This window comes from Myiozetetes cayanensis, unplaced genomic scaffold (assembly GCF_022539395.1).
Source record: "Myiozetetes cayanensis isolate MyiCay16 unplaced genomic scaffold, myiCay2020 scf21, whole genome shotgun sequence".
In the NCBI taxonomy this organism is placed as follows: domain Eukaryota; kingdom Metazoa; phylum Chordata; class Aves; order Passeriformes; family Tyrannidae; genus Myiozetetes; species Myiozetetes cayanensis.
In genome coordinates, this window is record NW_026087423.1 from 5,145,948 (window position 1) to 5,165,202 (window position 19,255).

Here is a 19,255-nt window from a genome sequence, read left to right on the forward strand (position 1 = left end):
TAATCTTACTTTGTTCCCCGAAGTGGATCAGCACTGCCCTGCACAGAGACTTTTTTGGCTGCTAAAAAGCCAGCCTGCCATGACAGCACTAAAGCAACCAGAATTCTGATTTGATTCTTCCCTCATCTAGAGAGCTGTACAGGACCAAGTACATACCACAGTCATAAACAAATCACACCATCGTGCTATAGAATAAGTAACATTTGTTGACTTTCTTCAATCCTCTCTTGCGCTCTAACCTGGCACATAACCACACCAGGGCTATAAATAATATATTCCCAACATTCTGGTCTTGTCAGATGCTTCTTTTCTCAAATGTGGAAAGTAATAGTGATGATAAACTAGCTTTATGAACCATGTAGAATCTTGTTCATCAGTGTTACAAATCTCCACACATATATGCAGGTCAGTGAGAACTGTGCAGCTAATTATGTTAATCAGGCACTTCTAAGACAGATGTAGGCTGCCCACCAATGTATTTCAATGGTAATCACTTTAAATACCTTAAATCTTTTAAAAAGTTAAAAGACCTAGATTCTCACCTCTTTGAAGAAAGAAAAACAATTTCAATTTTAATGCTGCTAGAGACTTAAATTCTCTAAAACAGATGAATATTTTTAGGCTGCTATTCCATGGTTCCACATACAAATTACAAAGACAGTGATGACTCTTTTAATCTATCCTACAAATTAACCTATGTATTAATTATGTAGGTGTACCCATTTCAGGACCAAGACAAAAATCTCTGTGTAGCCTTTTGAATATGGTCTAGGGATCAGAGAATGGGCCAGAATCAGACCTGGGGCACTAACTCACCACGTGGCCTTGGGGAACTGCTTAGAGGGGGCCAAAACTTTGTGTCTCCCTGAGACTTACCACGGACAATCTCACTCATGCTGGTTGCAGCCTCTGCAGTCTGACTTCGGAGCTGCTCAGTGTCCCTGTGTGACTCCTGGGATGCAGGTACTGAAGATGCTGAGGAGGAAGAGGATGAAGAAGAGGAGGCTGGTTTGGATTTGGAATGCAGGTCGTTGAGTCTCAGGAGGTTTTCAGGAGTCACAGTGTCTGGATTCACTGGGGCAGGATGCAGCGTGGCCGGTGCTACTGGGAAGAAGCTCTCTCTGTTGTCCTTCATATGCTTTGGGGTTGTGGGGGCTTCTCCTGTGGACTACATAAAAAAAAAAGGACAGGGAGAGACAGTGAGGAAACATCAGTAATTCTGCATGTTCTACCTGCTTCAACATTTTATAGACAGAAAACACTCTGCCTAAAGTAGAAATAACATAATAGTGACTCAATCACTATTATAAAGAAATCTTTTCTCCTTTATGGATTATTTTTCTGTTCTTTATGGTCTGTTTATCAAACTAGCACTTTAACACTTATCCACATTCACTTTTACAAAGTTTTATTTAACACATCCCTTGCAACAAAACACGCTTTTCTGAACTCTGTAATTAAGCATGAGTTACAATCTCCTATAAACAGAAACACATTTATTTCATTTCAAAATACGTCGACAAATGCTTGACCAGAACCCACAGATCTGCAGTGCTTTAGGAGACTTTGTCCAACCCCAAATCATAAATTCCTGGTAACTGCAGAACTGAATAACACTGGTGTCCAACTGGAACAGGCTCAGTGAGATCTGCTGCTTGTGCAGAAGCAGGGGTGGCACCGAGAGCAATGCTCTTCTCCAAAGCCAGTGCTGAAAATTTAATACAGTGCCATTTATTATATAGACAGAAGGTAGAAGGGGGACATAAATTCACCAAAGAAGGGAACAAAAGTATCCATAAAATGAGTATCTTCTCTATAATTTTTATCAGTAATCAAATAAAGTATTCTTGCCTGTGAAGTCCACAGAAAGCATTTATTTCACACTCTTTGCAGTCTTCATTTAATGGAAACTTATTGGACCGTAAAGGATACGGCTGAATGGAATTCTCAGATGTTTAATTGTCTGTCTCATACCTCTACAATGAAAAAACCCCCTCATTTTAACCATGGTGATAGAGTATGAATGTTTGAAATAGAAACAGAGTTCTGCTGGCAAATGTAAAATCAAATTGGGCCCTAATGTCCTAGATGACCAAAGATTTATTACAATGCCAGAAGAGTCAGCAGAATTTCACTGAGAGAACAGAGCAACTTTCAGCTGGGGAAAATGCATATTTAAAATTCAAAGGTGGGAAGCATACAAGTACTTTTTTTTTTTTTAATAATTGGTGGAATGTATTTTTGAAGTTCCTGAACTTGATTAATCAATCTCTAAAAAGCATACAATTAAAACCTGCCAGATTCTACGTGTACACAAAACCATAAAATACAGCAGCTATATTCACAACAATTACCATATTGGATCAGAAGATGGTCTATTCTGCCTCTGAAAGCTGCAAGTTTCTGATGTTAAAGCATCAGTTCCAAAATTAAAGGTCTCCACATAGAAATGGGATCACACAAACCTGATATAAATTAAACTGCAGAAGAAAGCCTTAAGCCAGAAGTGAGATCACTAGAGGGAATGTTTTCAGCTGCGATTTAAAGGGAAAACCCTTCACACCCATGTGCTTCATTAACTTGCATAATACAAGATGTAGAACCTGACATATTTGTGCTTGTATTGTATCCAAAATTTCTTCACAAGAAACACATGAAGGTACTACTACTTAGGTACACAGATGTTAAAAATATATCTGCATCTCAAACTGTAGTTCTATAAAAACGCACAGCTATTTCCAGACAGAAAGAGGACATTCAGAAAGTAAGTCAGCAGTGCTTGGCTGGTACTCAGAAGAAAAATGATTAGGGAGAGAAAGAGAGCAGCACCATGGGGTAATTCCTGCTAGAAGGGATCTCTGGAGATCTCCAGTCCAACTTCCTGCTCAAAGCTGAGCTGACTCCGCAGTTTGATCAGCCCAATTGCAAGCTCTGCCAAGGACGGACATTTGAAAGCCTCTCCAGGCCCCTGTTCTAGCATTTTACCACCTTCACAGTGAACACTTCTTTCCAGTTGCTTCATCCAAATTTCTCTTGCTGCAGCTTTAAATGGTGCCTCTTGTCTGGTTCCTTCCTTTCTTCTGCAGACCGCAATTCCATAACCCCATCCTCCATTACTCTTCTCCTCACCAGGATGAAGCATCCCTGATCTCTCTGACCTCACTGCTGCAAGGACACATTGCTGACCTGTGTCCAGCCTCTTGCCCCAAATCTTTTCTGGCAGAGTTGTTCCCCTGTCAGGCTGCACAGGGATCAATCTGCCCCAGGTGTAGAACTGTCAGGCAGTTCCTGTCAATGCAATCCCCATCTACTGGAGTTCCCTGTCCCAGTAGGTACACCTACACCTTTCTGGCACACTGACCAAGCCCTCCAAGTTGGTGTCACTTAATACAGCCCATCATCCAACCACTCAATACATCCCATCACCCAGCATTAGTGAGGACAGCTGACCAACACACATTTAACCAGGCAGTGGAGGCAGGCACAAACACAGGAAGGCCATCTTCTAAGTTGTAGATGATCAAACAGAGAGAGAGAAAAGGTTGAAACTCAAACAACCCTTATTGTTACACAAAGATGGAACCAAACTCATATTTAATTTCTCTCAAAATGAAGGTGCTGTATTGGGGGCAAGAAAAATAAATCAGTTTTTACTTTGAATCAGTTCCTCCAGGTGAAGTTGTGGCTTGGGCAGGATTTTTATTTTAATTTTTTTGTCCCCAGAAAATCAGCCTGCCTCATAATAAGAGAAACATTTTATTTGCACAAAAGAGTAAAGGGGAAAGTAACATGATGTTTTTATCTCAGTAAAACCATGACCAAAAATTCTAACGTGTAGTCAAAAAGTGCAGCCTTATACAATAGAAAGGTAACAAAGAAGATTGTTGTGTTTATGGCTTTAAAAGGAACCTTCCAGATGCGACCTGGTGAAGAGTTGTGTAAGGCTGCTGTAAACAGACAGGTTCTCTTCAACCCAATGAAACAGAGACCTTGGGAAGAGAAAAAAAATCCTCTCGATGACTTTCTTTTCTCAAAAGAGGGGATGAAATAAAAAAAAGAGGAGAAATCTTCCTTTAAAGTAAGGACCAAGTATTAACAAATCCACTGTTGTCTACTGTGCATTCTGCAACTCAGAGAGCCCTAAGAAAAGGGATTAAAACCTGCTTCCTATGTTTTACTGGACTCAGAAACTGCAGACCACCCAAAAGTTGTAAGCACAAAGCTAAGATGAGCACCACACTGAGGCACACGTTTTTTAAAAGGGTTTAGTTTTAGTGAAGGGGCAAGAATTCCAGCACCCCTGAGCAGTAAGTGATGCTTCTCACAAAGCCCAAGTCAGAACGTCACTAACTATACTGCTCAAGACTTATGGGGCCATATTTCATCACCCTGCAGGAAAACACAGGACCTTGTAACATCAGAGCTGAGAAATAAACCCAGAAAAACTCATTAGAGGAAGTCTTGGATTTACCAGAAGCCCTTCATGTTCATCTATTTCTACTGCTAAACCAGCAGCAAAGCATATTTTTTCCACGGACATACTGCAGGAAACTGAGAGGCAGTGACAATCCTTTACCAGTGTTTTATGTGGTTTCTCATTAGGAGATTTTTTTTTAATTTTTACTTTGCTGTGGCACTAAGTCATAACCTGACTCAGTCAGAACTTTTCCTTTCCCCTCTTCAATCCACCTCACCATGCTCAGTGTCTCTGTTAACTACCACTATTATAAAGTGGATTTAGTCACCAACAGGAAACAAATCTTTTCTTACATGGATGAGGATGTTACTTACAGAACAAGTGCATATAACTGAACTAAAATGAAAACTCTTATCTGCCTTCTTCCTGTCTTTCATTGTAATTACAAGTTCATCCAGTCAAGACTGGACTTCCTTCTAGATTTAAAAAAAAAACCAGATGAGGTACTGAAGGGTATGCAGTACTGCTTTTCCAGTGACTGCTATACTACCAAAGCAGATGGAAAAAACATTTAAGGCTTATAAATATCCAAATGATGTATCATAGATGGTCCATTGCTTCCATAAAGACCTATTATCTTATTTGCTCTTCTCAAAAAAACTTAGCAAAAATGTTCCTTATTTTGAAGAATGTTTAAAGGTGAAATTTAAATGAACAATTAGCATGCATGTCTGTGTAAACTGTGACTATTTCTGACTTACACAGGTTACAAAATCAGTCTCCTCATTTGTTAGAACCTTGACTATTTCAGCAGACTCTTTGAAGAGTTCATTCAGCTTCAGGGAGGCTACAGACAAACCCTTCCCATGTTGAAGGCTGAGACAAAAAGAAGTGAGGGAAATGCTGGAAAGCCAGCACTGGGACAGACTTCCACCAATAAAAACATCAGCAAAAGTGCAGAATTTTCTCACATAAGTTAGTGGAAAAATAGCTCCCTATAGTTTCCCAATGAGGCATTTCAGTAGTAAGACAACAGGAGCAACAAAAAGAAATTGTGCATTAAGGTAAAACATAAGAAAAATTTTACTTTGTGCCCTATCTGTGAAATCATAAACCAGATAATCTGACCAAGGGTTTCTTTTTACCATACTTACTGTTTTTGCAAAACACATTTTGAAAAACAAAGAAATCCTGCAGCCACCTTGCTGCTCCTGCTCCTGGAAGGGCTCAGTGCCCTGAGGCTGTGGGGAAAAGTAACAACCGAATGTTCCAAAGAAAGGGAAAGTGACAGTTCTCCCAACAGAAGTTTCCCAACGAAAGATGCTGGCACTGCAACTGTTACATAACGTTTTCTTGCTGCTTTTTTTTTTTTTTTTAAATTATTCCCATGCCTGAGTTTAGCACTGTAGTAGGACTGAAGTCAGAATCCACCTTGCAAAAAGGTGTGCCTTTGTAGAAGGATTACCAGCACATTCCCACAAAACCTGGGAGCTGTCACACAAACTGGGTGAACAATATGCTGGCCACATTCCACAGTATTACCACTCCAACTGCTGCTCAGTATAGTGTTTTAATTAGACTGTGTCTATTCATTCTTTTTTTCCCTTCTCAATCTCTCTATAGCAACATTTTAATCTCCTTTGGAAGCTTTCTTCCAGGTACATTAGAAATAGCAGCAGTATCCACGATCCAGATTCTGGAGAACCTTGTATTTCCTAAGACTAGAGTTTTATAAACAGAAAACAACAAAGGCTTAAATACATACAATTGACCTGCACTCTAGCCTAAGTAAATATCCCATTTACACAAACACATGCAGAGGCTCAATGTCCTGCTCTACACGGGCAGTCATACTCCAGCAACGCTTCCATACACAAAAACATCATTATTGGACCAAGAGAGATCAGGTAGCAGGATCAAAAACATTAATATACAAAGTAAAAGATAAAAAGTGTCTGTTCTTTCCTTCATGTTCACTTAATGATTGCTTTCTGCAGGAGACAGAAGGAGGAGAGCTGTTAATTATATCAAGAATACACCTCCAGGATAGAGTGAGAGGGGGATGCCATGGCAACTGGCAAATGCAACAGTGAACAAAATGGTCACCCTTTGGTAGGAGACCATGAAAGAGCTCGTCCTTTTGTCCCCCCCATCCCCACCTCCTCCTTCCCCCTCCTTTCTTGTCATCTTTGCTGCATTAATAAAGCACACAGACAACTCAGGAAAAACAACTTTTTCTGTAAGCAGTCTCTGACGTCTTGATGTGCAGGAAGAAAAGATGAAAATTAGCAGCATGTGGGTGGAACAAAAAGGGGGAGAAAACACATGAGGTAGAACCAGAGATGATTATTTTCTAATTATTTAATATTTTCCTGATCTCCTCCCATCCCCAGCAAAGTGCCTTTACAGAAGGCTTTTAGATGTTTCCTGAAGAGAACAGCTTGGTGGTTTGTTGCTTTGTGGGGGTTTCTTTTAATGTGAGAAATCGAGAAGAAAACGCTCTAGACACCCAAGGCGGTTCAAACAAGTCACTCTCGAGTTTTCTCCTTGAAGAAAAAAGCCTAAAAGCCCGTGTCACTGCAGTGCTGACTGCATTCCACAGCAGAGGAGGAAAAAATCCATGGGAGTGCCCTCTAGCTTCACTCACAGAAGACAATTTTTTCCTGTTCAAAGTAAAATGTCACATTCACTGTAAGGTCCAACTTAGGGACTGTACTATCACTAGACTGATGCTCCAGAGTCAATCTGAGCACTTCTGACGTTGTGCATGGTTTCAGCTGCTGCCCCTGTAGAGCAAACCCATCACTCATGATCCCCTAAACTCTCCAGTACTCTCCTCTAAAAATCACCAGCAGTGGGAAGAGACAAACAGTGGTGAAAGAAGAATCAAGATCCCAGTCACCTGTTCTGGAACTAGAGAAGGGCAGCGAGAGCAGCACTAAACCAACACCCTCCCTTAGGAAATACTGCTTTTAAATTACAGAAGCAGCAGAACTTCATAAAATCAAGGATCATGCTGGCAGCCCACAAGGAGCCTGAAAGGCTCCTTTGCATAACCTGATTGTGCCTTTGTGTTTATAATAAAATTCACTTGTTTTGATTCTGGTGGCAGCTCCTTCATGAAGCATCATGTTTAATTAGACCTGACACTGAAATCTACTGATGAGTTTTGACTATAGGTTTAGAGAGAGAAATGGGGAAAGCACTCAGAGTTTGGCACCAGCCAGTGGGAGAAGGTGGTCACAGATGTGTTACTTTGGAAGAGATGAGTGAAGCAAAAGGTGAAAGGAAGGATTTGATCAGTCAGAACGGAGCAGGGAGAGCTCAAGGTTTGGCAGCTGGAGCACGAAAGGGCAGCTGAAAATTTCTTCTCTCTCCCTCACACTTCAGGGATGGAGTTGGTCCCAGAACAAGGATTTTTTTGGCTAAGGCCACAGTGAGTCTGAAATAACTCAGCAATGTTGAAATAGCCCCTTCTCATGACATTTGGATGATATACTATACCATGAGGAGCCAATAGAAGTTTCAGCTCCTACAATGCTGGGCTTTCTACATACAGTCTCATATTCTCAAGGGTCACAACACAGGACCAGAGACTTAATAGCATTTTGGAAATTTGCCTTTGAATGCTCTTGTATTTTTAGAGACGTTAAATCCAGCCCTGTGTGCAACACTGATGTCTGCAATATTTTAAACTATTTGTTTTATATAAATTCAGTTCCCAGGATTAGAGATACCCTAACACACAACCACAGAGTTTTATCTGTCGTGACTTTCAACATGGGCGAAAGTTTTAATTTTAGAAATAAGGCATTCAATATTAAGTCTACAGTAATAAAAATACCTTTTCAAATTGCAAGTCCAGGAAGAAAAGAAGACAGATGGGTTCTTTGACTGAAGTATCTCCACATGAATTTATAGAATATTCAGTGCACTACAAAGCTTCATCTTACCTTGTGCTGCAATAACTTTCCCATGTCAATATGTCCTAACAGTATAAAATGAAGAATTTAATGGGACCAATTTTAGGCAGCCAGTGGAAAGTCTTATTAGAAAATCTCTAATTATCTAGAAGCCTTACAACTGCTTTCTGCCAGCACATCCCCTCCTTGGTCCCCAGCACCACATATTTAAGTACAATGCTACTTCAAAGTCAAACTAGTCTGCCTCAATCTTTCATTCTCCCTCAACAAGGCCTCCTTCGTATTCCATTTCCAGGGACCATTAATTTCATATGAAAATCAGAGTTGGCAAGGCTAAAAATATATCTTATAACTCAGAGCAATAGCTGACTGCTTTTGGCATCTCTGCAAATCTTTTAGATAACATTCTCAGACAGAAAATCAAAGAAAAGAACAAGAATCCTTCAAAATGCTGTTTGAACACGAAGGGAATTAATCTCTAGTGTAACTTTAGTTACTTAACTAGTAATGGTACAGTGACCACCACTGGATAGCAATTTCAGCCCCTTTGATATGTGTGTATCAAAAGCCTTGCTGACACTTAAGAACTTAAAGGGAAAAGGACAAAAAGAGGAAGACTTACTTTTGGCTACACCTGTTCTCCACAACAGCATTAATATCAGCATTTAAGAACATTGCATCACCACTATTTAGATTTTGAACTAAGATGTTCTGAAGTTGATGAATACGTCACTTAAAAATAATTACTGTTGTTATTATTATTATTAACTGAAAGAAATGTCCCAGAAACTTACTGAACACAATTTTGTATCAATTACTGGGATTTTGTCTGTTTGTGCTGCTCTGTTCCCATACTCCATAAAAGACTTTCCTTTCTATTAAAAATAAAAAACCTGCACACATTAGAGTCTTTTCCCCATTTCACTTTCACGTAAGTGTTACAAGTTCAGATTTTATTTCACCTTTATGGTTTGGCAGTAAATATGCATTACATAACACTGAACCCAGCCAGACACAGCCACAGCCCAAATTATTCATAAAGTTAAAACCTCCATCCCCCCTGAGTACGGTAACATACGTGGATTCATTTATATTTTATTTACTAGCAGCTTTTTCAAGCCCACAAGTCTCTCTTTGGTAGCCTCTTTGAATGACTGTTTCAGGTCTTCAGACATTAAAAACTTAAAGCCCCCTTTAGTAGGATCTGGTAAAGCAAAATCGAGTTTGCTATGGGAAAACAAATTACTCCTGAAAAGTTAGAGTTGGGTCTAATTAAGTTTGAGAAGTTGTTTAATTGATAAGATGATGCTCAAGTGATTTTTTTCAACCAGAGATCTCATATTGCAGCATTTCAGCCAAGTCTGTACCAAGGACACGTGCACATCTCTCTCTGTTACAGGCACTACGGTGCAAGCACAGGTGAAGATGCTGAGCACCACCTGCACTAAGAACAGCAGCCCCACGTACAGAGGAACCCTTCTGAAACCCCAAACCCTTCCTAAGCCACTTTCCATGGGTTCAGCTGACTTTCTAGAACATGATGTGAATCTCATTGGCTCAAAACACATTAGCATTGCATCACTCATGACAGCCACAGAGAATTTCTGAAACCAAGTCAAAGGGTCACAGTATTGCCAAGCTATTAAAAAGATTAGATCTTATCACACAAGTGTAAGAACCCACTTTGTCCAATTCCATTTACTGATTGCTGTATTGTTTCCTGCTTGTGCCTGAAGAGGCACAGAAAAAGATTTCAACATAGTTGTTAAATATTTAGGTTAGAAAACACTAAACGGTCTGGAAGAAAGTTGGAAAACCATAATTTAAGCAATTCCTAATTTCAGGAGCAAGTGAAAATGTTCATAAAGAAACCATATAATGCCTGGAACTGTAAAATAGAACAGCCAGCAGCAAAAGATATAAATCAAGGTGAATTTTGTGCTCTTTTTTTTTTTTTTTTTGACTGTCAATTTCTTGGGATAAGTGACTGAGGAACCACAGGCCCTGCAACCCTACTCAAACTACCCAGTAACAAAGCACTTCCCCCGGCTGCACCAGCTCTATACATGACATCATTTGCTTAGAGAAAGCAAACACTTGCCAATTTTAAATAAAACAGGATTCAATCTGTTGAAAACAGACAGATGTCTACGAGAGTGGCTATTCCTGTGTCTCCACACTAATTCCTGGTGTTATACGAGCAGTGCAGCAGCTTCACACGGCTCGCAGGATCCTGCTCGAAGCAGACGAAAATGAGACTGCAGGATGTAATAACCTCGTTTGCTGGGACTGCTTCCTACAAGGGAAAGCTTCCAAGCTTCAAAGTGCAGCCTATTATGAGCTGTGTTTTATTTCAAGTGATTTAACAGGAAATCTTATCGCTTCCAGTGCAGTTAAATGCAAGCTCACCTATTGTGTCTACTTTCAATATTAGTTTGCGTGCAGGTTTTTCACCATTCCCGTGTTTTGCCTGAGTAACCATTGACTCTGCTGGAAGAGCTGGAATAGCAATCACATTCCCAGAACTTTCAAGAAAGCCCAGCAAGGAACTGGGCTGAGAGATGAGAATCTGGTGAATGGTTTTTAAAAAGGTGAATACATGCAAAAAGCCAACAGCAACATTACTTTTTGAAGAAGCTTATTAGCAAATTATTTTTATTTTGAAGTCATAAATCTAAGTGTGGTAAAGGCTATTTTTCCCCAAAATAAAGTGAAATAGACTCGACATGCTGAGCCACTAGGTCTTTATTAAAGAACAATTAAAACCTTAAATACCAGACTACAATCAAACACACACTAGTAGAATAAATACCTCTTTTAACATTTCTGTTAATTTCTATCATTCAATGGAAAAATGTTACTGGCTTCCTGAGGCGCACAAATTGGAAGAAGTTACTTCCACGAAAATCTAATAAACAAAAAACCCCTATTTTCCCTCTTGCATCCTCTCCTGTTACTCTGCTAGGAGATGCATTATACAAATGCACAGTTTAACTACAAAAAAAAAAATTATGGAAAATACAAACCTAGTAAATACTTTGGGGCATTCAACTGCCCGTTTGCTGCAAAACGAATGACCACTAAACACGTAATTCATCCACTTTTATTCTTTGACTTCACATTAAGGACTGGTAAATAACAATGCCTTTAAAGTTCTGTAACTGTTCACTGGATAAACTCAGAAACTACATGCTAAAAACAAACTGAGTAATATAACAAGAGTTAAAATCAGATTCTCAACCATGCAAGTTGAGAGAAAAGCTATGTGGTATTTCTGGAGCAGAGTGCAATGTTAGCCAGGCAAGAGCTGGTGAGGTTGTTTGCCCTTAGGGATCAGAAGGAAGTAATTACCATCCATGAAATGCTGAGAATGACATGGACATTAGGAAAACTGTAGTGTTCCGTAAATATTTCAATTTGAGGATGGTTTGGGGTTTCCCCAATAGCTTTTGGGCATGCAAACTGTTCTTCAAGCTTGACACAAACAGTAGCAACAACCCTAATAAGGGGGATGAGCTCCCTCCACTAACGTGGTCAGCTTACCTTAGATGACAACAATACAAGGAGAGTAGATATTTCTAAGTGCTGCAGACGTTCAGCAACAGATTTACCTGTACAAACTCATAAAAGCTTGTTAGAAGCAGTCAGAGACTTCAGAGCTCACCTGTTTCTGTGCTGATGCTCCCATATGCACCTGGCAAAACTTGACTGCCTGTTCAAGTGCTGCTTCTTCATCCACCTAAACACAGAATCACAACTAATGAAGTCATAATTACTTATCTCATCTATAAATCTAATTAAATTCAGATGAAATCGGGATGTAGAGTATGGGAGTAAGGGGGAGAAGCAGCACTTCTATGGCAGAATGCTGACCTTAAGTTATTCAGCAGTGTTTATCCAAAGATACATACTCAACTCTCTCAATTCAAACTGACATTTAGCATGAACAAACCCCACATAATTGGTATTGTAGCTCTTAACTGATTTCAGAAATGTAGTTCCAAAATATGGAGGGTCCTAATCCCCCTCTCCAGCAGTGGTCTTGTCAAGAGAATGATTCTTTAGGAGACATTTATCTCCCAACTTTTGAACAGGTATAGGGCCAATTTCATACTGCTTGGTTTAGCAATTACTGTTATTCTACAATCATGTCTGCAGCCACACAGAGAAATTACAGTTAATGATACAATACTTTACCTGCTTAATCAGCATGTACGTTTCAGACATGATCTTCTCAATTTTACCCAGGTCATAGGCCATGACCTTCTGACCCTGCTGCCACACTCGATAAGCATCGAGCAGAAGTGTTTTTCCAGACTCCACATCCTCAAGTAATTTCCTCTTCCTGCTTGATCTCTGGACAGGTTCTTCTGTAGGTACTGCTTGAACTATTCCTTTAGCTGCCTGCTGCTGATGTTTCGAGCTGATACTTAGCTCTTCCAAAGAAAGTTCTGGAGTCCGGCTCTCTGGAGCTCTCTCCTTTGAGGTCCTGCCAGACTGAAGTCGGTCTGGCTCACTGCGTTTACATGAAGAATCAATTTTTTCAGGGTCATTGGAATAGCCATCAAGATCCATAGGCTCAACTGAACCAGGGCCAGGGAGCTCCTTAATCTCCTTGTCATTCCTGTCCTCTTGTTCCAATATGTCCATAGCATTGGGAATTTGTCCCTGGGTCACTTCCTTTACTCCATTTTCAGTACTATGTACTACTCCATCTGATAAAACCGGCTTTTTGGGAAGGACATCTTTCCCTTCTTCAGCACTAGTTTTATTTGAGACGTCTGTTGTCATCCTTCCTGAAGCAAGGTTAGAGGACTTGGAACCCTGATCTTCTGAAACCTTAATAAAAGAAATCATTCTTCTCTGTTATCTTTGAAATCAGAAAGCATTTGAGCACAGCAATGACTACCAAGAATATTGATAACAAGCACCTTTCATTATTGCCTCTGCTGAAAAAAATGCATTTATTCTACATTCATTCCTTTTTGTTCCTGAATGTTAATTAATCCAAGCCACAAGTCTTACAATTAAAGTATTTTACTCAATGAAAACACCACAGAGAAATCGACAGGATGAACCAAAACCACAATGTTTTTTTTTCCCCACTACTTCAGTCCATGTTCTGGGCTCCAACTAAATGAAATTCAAGGTTTAGCAGCACAAATTTTTCTTCTAATGTATTGAAATCAAAACTCAATCTGTTTCTTTTGGTAGCTGCAGATCACTCTCAAATTTATGAATCTTCTCTTTGGTTGTTCTTACATAACTTTCTTGTTAATAGATCAAGAAGTAGGCAAAACCCTGCTATAGTATTTTAATTTTTATAACTTTACTTTGGTGATGTTCCAAAGGTAGAAAAACCTCAGAACATCATCTCTTCTTTCAAAAATTGCTAATGATACAATTCTTCCATCCAGATTTATGAACAAACCATTTCATATACAGAGTTCTGGTGTTCTTGAGGATGTTTGCATTTAATTTGTTAAACCTATAGTCTGTTAACTTGGAAAACCCTTAGGAACAAGTCCTTCCTTCAATGTGTTTACCAAATAAAGCTCCAATTTCCAGTTATTTTAACCTGGAAATGGATTAGTTTCTATATGACTTTTCAAAATTAAATCTACATTACAATTATATGTAATAACAAGTGTGGGGCTGTCAAGGACTAGCAGTGAAAAGTGGCCAGGCATGTCACGTCTAGTTCTCTGGTTTTGTTTTGCAAGAGGAATCTCAGCTCATTTTAAAAGAAAATTTCCAATAGACCCCACCTGAAAATGGAGCTTTTTTATACTCCATGTATATACCATTATCTGAAATGTAAACAAAAGGTATCAGAAATCAGTGTTGATAAGGTAGCCCTTCGTTCTCAGGCAATCTAAGGAATGGGTAAACTAAACCTAGAAAAACCTAATTACTAAATTACAGGCATTAAGTGCCCTGCTGCCTTACCTGTGTCAGATCGTTGAGGGTGTCCTCCAGCACTTTCACTGTGAGCACAAAGGCTTGTTGGGCCAGAACCTGGCGATCTGCATCACGCAAGTACTTCCTGAGCCACAGGGAGAGAACAAATGAAGTTAACTGCCAAAAGCTTTCAGGACTTTCAAAGCAAGAACCAGGACATTAAAAAAAAAAAAAAAGCCAACACAATAACTTTAAAACAAGAAGAAAGCAAACAAAACATTTACAGTTGTGTACTGAAATATAACACTTTAGCTGTTTCTCTCCACTTCTCCCCTCCCCAACACCATCAAACAGGACACGCAGGAAGCAGAAGTTAACACTATCTACAAACAGAGGGAAGGGGAGAATGAAACAAGAACAACACTGAACAACTAATCCCAGAGCAAACCAGACAACCAGCTTTACAGTTTTCTTGAGTCAAGACTTCTGTGCCCCTCAAATACCAACTTTTTATTCAAACCCTTTCTTGAAAAAGAGTATTAGTTACACAAAGCTATGCTGAACTCTCAGGTGATTTTCATGTTCTGGATAAAGCATGCCTGTGAGATTAAGTACATAAGCAAATCCTCTCTCACTGGTCATATCAGTTGCCTTGGAATCTAGGATTTTTAGAGCTAAAACACTTGTAGGCTAACACCTTTTTTCCTATTTAGAATTACAAAAAAATAATACTGTATGTATAAAACATTCACTCTATAGCTTCATTTAATTTACTGGAACACTGTAATTTCAGCGTATTCTGACACAAGGTTTTCATCTGCTTTCAAGGAAAACATTTCCAGCCATCAATCCCTCCTAATGGAGTTTGATGGAAAACTAAATTTCTACTTCAGAATTGGCTGGTTTTAATGAGAGGGCTAAAAATCAAGTAAATAACTTTGAAAGGTACTATTTCAGTCAAAAGACCAACATTTTAATACACGTATTTTCCCCCTAGGGTGTAATTTTATGGTTTGCTTTTCAGACATGAGATACAAACACCTGACTCCTCATTAGTTCCGTAATAACTAAAAACTCCCTGTTTTTAAAACTAGGGTTGTTCCAGGCATATACCAGACACACCCAGAATATCTGCATTTCTAAGTTCCTGTAATGATTACAGCTCACCATGGCTGGCACTGGCTGATCCAACATGTCAAATTACTTGTTTTTTAAATTCAGTCTAGACTTATAAATAACATCATATTTTTAGTACAACTGTGGGCTTGCTTAGGACAAAATTTAAACCTTCTATGGTCCAGTTCTTCTGATATGCTAAAAGTCAAAGTATTTTTGGCTTCAAGTTTGCTGAACAAGTGGTGACATATTCCCAGAAACACTATAATCCATGCAAATTCACATACACTCACACTGGAAAACACATGAAGAAATCTTCAATGCCTCCAAATTATTGCCATCAATCACTCAATTTCAATTTCTTAAGCATTTGCCAGAGACCAATTTCAACATTTCCCACATGGGCAAGCTACTAGAATTTTACCTCAGTTGCTTCAATGTTTTCCTTAGATGTTTATTTTGGTCCTCCCATTGATACGAATCCGTATATAGCTCACATTAATAGCTTCTTTTTTTCTTAAATAAGGTTAATGCAATTAAAATTAGATCACCCCTGAACAGGATAAGCTTTTTAAATAGCATCAGCTGCCAACAGGCACATAACCATTGTTCAGTCGATCAGGGATTACAGGAAGGCAGGATGCTGGGCCGTGACCCCTGTGCTGGACACAGCTCTTACGCAAGAGTGAGCAGAGGGGTAATGACACCAGTGAATCCCCCCACGTGACACAACACCCCTCTAAGCCTGTTAAGGCACCTCTGTGGCTGCTCTGAGCTTCAGGACTAATGCAGAGGAAATTCTAAACTATATTATAGAACCGTAATCCTGAGAAAAATTAACCATCTGAATTCCCAAAGGACTCTGTCTAAAGGCTTTTCTTCCCTAAACAAAGAACATCTTTAAATAAAGTAGTTGCGCAGCGAACAAAATACATTCAAAGCTTTATGAAATAACAGATTTAAAAAAAGCTATCATACTTTCCCTGATCAGGGGTCCTCTGCAGCATAGATGAGACCTTCAGCAAGGTGTTGTAATCCTTTAGCTGTGACAGCACATTGAGCAGCAGGACAATAGAGCGGTTCATATGAGACGCAAAACTGCCCGGGCGGTCGATCTCATCCACGGGGATGCGCCAGATTCCCTGCAGAGGAAGGAAAAGAGGAAACTTCTAAGGAGAGACCCAACTGAAAAAGACAGGAATATGAAAATATGGGTCAGATTCTGAAGCACACTGAACTTCACTGAGGGCCAGGGGAATAACGGACAGACAGTTGCTGTGGTCCCACAGCCAGGGAGATCTGGATTTAGATCTGGATTTAAAGTCAACCGATTTCTGCCAGCAGCAAGAGGAGAAACTTTGCAGAAGCCACAGCACACCTTCTAAATATGTTTCTGAACTATTCCCAGAAAAAGCAAGCAAAGCTCAAATTATATAGTGCATTTTTCTTAAATGTCTGTGAATACGCCTTCCTAAGCCAAAGCTGAACCACCATAAAACCCAGTAACTTAAAGTAAGTTTTCCTGGCCTGAAAGCTGTTACTCGTATGCAGTTCCAGCAAATTTCTATCTTCAAATAATCTGCTACTAGACATCTTAGGAACTTGGTTACTGCCTTGATACCATCAGTGTTCACCATGGCACTAACCAGTCTCATAGGAAGAATCAGATTCCTCAGCAGGATCCATTTTCCAGTGGCAGATTCAAATACTTGTGCATACATCCTGTGCCTTCTAATTAAATTTTGGGGACAAGGGAATCTTTAGGGAGCAAGGCTGGAGACTGACAGGAAACATAATTTAATTAGGATTAGTCAGCTCAGATTTTGCAATGTCTAGTAAGTCTAACAAGATTTTTTTCAGGTGTTTATCATGGATGCTGTCAACACACTAGTCAACCATACCTGAAAAGATGCACTGCACCTACTACTATGCTTGCATGTTAGAACAGGACTGATATTATGGTCATTCACAAAAACTGCTGCTGCATCGGTACAAACCCAAATTGTTCCCTCATGCTTTATTTGGTTCTGAAGCTTTTGCTGCAGTAACTTTCTAAGATGAAAATCCTCTGGTCATGTAAACCATTTTGTGACAATGCAGGAAAGAATAGTGTCATTGACAGGAGTACCTACTGAGAATGAGTTTGGCTTTCTAAACCGGTTCAGGGAGCAGAATAGACAAATATTTACTCTTTATACTTGTTAAAAGATCTTGCTTTCATTTGTTTAGCTTTACTTTCAATGTGAGCAAAACCCTTCAGAACTTAATACCAAGTGGAAGCAAAGAAAATGATTCCTGCAATCATAAACGACATTTGACCACAAAAGCAGATCCATAACCTCCTACTTACAATGCACTCTCCCCCCCTGCATGTCTGCAGAGAATCTGCAGATCTACTCCGTAAGATGTATAGGAACTTAAGAAAAAACAACACACAAATATCAGTGTATTAATATTAGTGTTTTCACATGGAAAACAATGACTTCAACAAGACATAATGCACAGACTAAACTGCCAAATTTTCTTGCTCTTGGTTCTCCTCATGCTCCCTGCTCTCACTCTCTGGTGACCACAGAAAAGCCATTCTTTCTCTTTGATCCCTGAAGCTTTTTTTCAAGCTTTTTTTCATAGCTTCCCTTTTCCAGAAAGTACCTAAAACCGCACCCTGACTGACCCCCAAGGCACAACCGTTGCTTCCTCCTGTTTCCAACCACCAACATCCACAAACACCTCCCTTGGCTCGGTGGCCAAAAGCTCACGGAGCTCAGAAGCTCACAAGCACCTCCAGATCATGCAGGTAAAACAGCACACGCTTGATTTAAATAAGAGATGCCTCTTCTTCCCCCAAACCAGACAATGGCTTTCCTTTCAGGCTACAGATGAAACACACAGATTCTGGAGCTGCTATTTTTTGCTTCTCTGCACGTATGTAAACTGGGCTTCTGCCAAATCCTAAAACAAGTGAATGCCTCATAATGGCACCACATTGCAACAACCTACTTAGCCAATTTAACTACACAAAACAATTTATGGTCAACTACAGCACACTGTAGGAGTGGAACGCAGCCAATGTGTAGGTAGGTTCCTGGTCTTTTTCAGCAATTATCTCATCCTTCATTTGAGTCAGGAGGATCACTTGGATCAGACACCGTATGTGGAATCAGTTGGAAATAATTCTGCAGCTCCTTCTCACATGCCCCGTGTATACATTTGAATGCTACCCTAGAAATTACAATAATGCAGGAGAACCATTTGCAATGACAGAATATACAAACTGCAGCCAAAAAGGCAGGAAAAAGTCCCTCTTTTATGCAGAAAACTGCATCTTTTGGAGAACTGCTGCTTTCTACAACGGGGTACATTAGAAGAGCTTAAATTAAAACTCACATTAGGGGTGTTTAAGTGTATTTATCACTACAATTACAAAAGAAGGACTGATTTTAAAAGGAAAGTCACTAACTTTTCATGTGCTGACTTGCAGCCTTACAAATGCAAAACAGCAATAGATAAGATTAGTATCCCATGTTACATACCTGCTGTTTCACAGGCAGCCTCGAGCCAGAAGCAGAAACAAACCTGCCATCAGGAGTCAGAACAACGTTCATTCCACCCACTCTGATTTGATTAAGCAATATGCAAAACACTGATGTTAAACTGAGTTTATCAGAATTTATTTCATGAGTGACATTGAATTTTTAAGACTGCAATTTCAGTCAGAAACTAACGAATGTCTCATTTAAACCTCTCTCAAACAGAAGTTTAACAAAGCCCATCAGGCGATAATTTTTCCTTCCTAAATGTCAGTAAACTTCCTAAAATATCAATAAATACCAAAAAACTTCAGGAAGAGTATTTCTGAGCTCAGATCACACACTACAACTCTTTTAAAAAAGCTGCA

The 19,255-nt window shown here is 39.5% G+C and overlaps 1 protein-coding gene across 3 annotated transcripts in view; it reads right to left on the minus strand.

Moving 5' to 3' along the window:
* CABIN1 (calcineurin binding protein 1) overlaps positions 1-19,255 on the minus strand; it is a 109,948-nt gene that overhangs the window by 14,409 nt on the left and 76,284 nt on the right. For all 3 annotated transcript variants that reach the window (XM_050318865.1, XM_050318867.1, XM_050318866.1), the window contains 5 exons: positions 16,336-16,499; positions 14,290-14,386; positions 12,538-13,179; positions 12,005-12,079; positions 877-1,168 (listed from right to left, as the gene is read on the minus strand). In XM_050318865.1, the coding sequence (XP_050174822.1) occupies positions 877-1,168; positions 12,005-12,079; positions 12,538-13,179; positions 14,290-14,386; positions 16,336-16,499 (1,270 nt within the window). The remainder of the gene's footprint in view (positions 1-876; positions 1,169-12,004; positions 12,080-12,537; positions 13,180-14,289; positions 14,387-16,335; positions 16,500-19,255) is intronic.